A 1,686-nucleotide genomic window follows, 5' to 3' on the forward strand; every position below is an offset into this window, starting at 1 on the left:
AGTCGTATTTTGCGTGCCCTCCAACCTTAGGAGCTTATCTTCTGGCACTATATCAGACAATGTTCTGCGGCTATTCATAAGGTTTTCACTTGCCAGTTTTTTCAGAAGTAGATTGCCAGGTTCTTCTTCCTAGTCTGTCTTAGTCTGGAAGCTCCACTGAAACCTGTCCGCCAAGAGTGACCCTGCTGGCATTCAAAATACTGGTGGCAAAGCTTCCAGTATCACAGCAACACGCAAGCCACCACAGTATGACAAACAGACAGGTGGTGGAAAACATACTATAAAGCCTCTATAATTAGAATAGTTCGTACAGGTGCCTGAACAGACAAACAGACCAGTGTAAAATAATTACTTATGTATGTCCAATTGCTCCAGCCCTGTTTGTTGAAAAGACAATTTTTCCTCCATTGAATTGCTTTTGCACCTTTGTCAAAAATCTGCTGGCTATACTTGTGTAGGTCTATTTCTAGGTCATCTAGTTTGTTCCATTAATCCATGTGTCTAATTATTTCAAAGTAAAAAGTGTTTTAAAAAGTCAGCTGGAGGTCTAATGAGAGAATTACAGAGAAAATATCCTTTGGATTTGGCAATTAGTGGTAACTGGTAATATTAATAACAAAGCAGTGGAGCTTCTACAAGACAGATTGCCAAGAGTAGAAGACTCAGGACTGAATGATTGTTTTCATATCTGGCTCCCTATTTTAGTTTGTGAGACACTAGAAAGCAAGAACTGAAAAATTTATGATTCACCAAGTCTCACATTAAATACTTATGAATGTTCTGAGTTTGTTTTCTAGCAGTTCTTACACCGAGTAAAGAGGCAGGTACACACAAAATCTCCAGAAAAACTGGGAAGCAGGTGGAGGAGGAAGAAAGGTTATTTAAAACAAACAAACAAACAAACAAAAAAACCCTGAAATAGCTAAAATGAGGTTTTTGAAGTATCCTCAATCCACATGGTAGTAGCCTCCTCAGCCTACTATCCCTAAGGGGAACTGTGAGGGACTTGGGGAAACCAGTACCCCCATCTGGAAGCATGCTGACAGCTTCCTCTTTTGTGTAATCAGCTCCAAAAATTTCTGTATCCTTTGCCATTAAAGGAATTTTACATGTTGCCTCTTTCCACCAATCACATCACAGCCCCATATTGTCATTCATGCAGTCAGTGTCTTTTTCTTTTTTAATCTCTAGCACCCAGCATGTAGTTAGCACACAATAGATTCTGAACAAGTATTTGTTGAGTGGATAGACATCATTATATCAAACTCTTACCCAAAAAAAAAGAAAAGAAAAGAAAAGAAAATGTATTTTCTTTATAATTGTCACTTTGAATATTTCTTTTTTTAGTAGTTTGAAATAACTAAAACATTTACACATCTAATCCTCAAATAATGAATGACAAGAAAATTATAACTCAAAACCTATACTGTCCTCCATGACATGCTCATTCCGCTTGATACAGAAGATAAAAATCTCAGTTTCTAAATGTCTTCCTTTTATAGAATGGGCCTTAGCAGGTGGTCTTAGAAGAAATATAAAAAATTGCACTCACTCCTTTTTTTTTAATTTCACTGGCCATCTGTCAAAAACAAACAAGATATAATTACATCAGAGAGAAAATTTTAAAAATAAATATAAATAGCTTAAAATACATCTATCTCATTTTTTAAATGTTAATTATATTGA

The 1,686-nt window shown here is 35.8% G+C and overlaps 1 protein-coding gene across 1 annotated transcript in view; it reads right to left on the reverse strand.

Annotated features, from left to right (window-relative positions):
- DNAH12 (dynein axonemal heavy chain 12) overlaps positions 1-1,686 on the reverse strand; it is a 197,258-nt gene that overhangs the window by 189,501 nt on the left and 6,071 nt on the right. Inside the window, exon 3 of the mRNA XM_012555870.2 lies at positions 1,553-1,579. Within this exon, the coding sequence (XP_012411324.1) occupies positions 1,553-1,579 (27 nt within the window). The remainder of the gene's footprint in view (positions 1-1,552; positions 1,580-1,686) is intronic.

This window comes from Trichechus manatus, unplaced genomic scaffold, assembly GCF_000243295.1.
Source record: "Trichechus manatus latirostris isolate Lorelei unplaced genomic scaffold, TriManLat1.0 scaffold00001, whole genome shotgun sequence".
Taxonomy (NCBI): domain Eukaryota; kingdom Metazoa; phylum Chordata; class Mammalia; order Sirenia; family Trichechidae; genus Trichechus; species Trichechus manatus.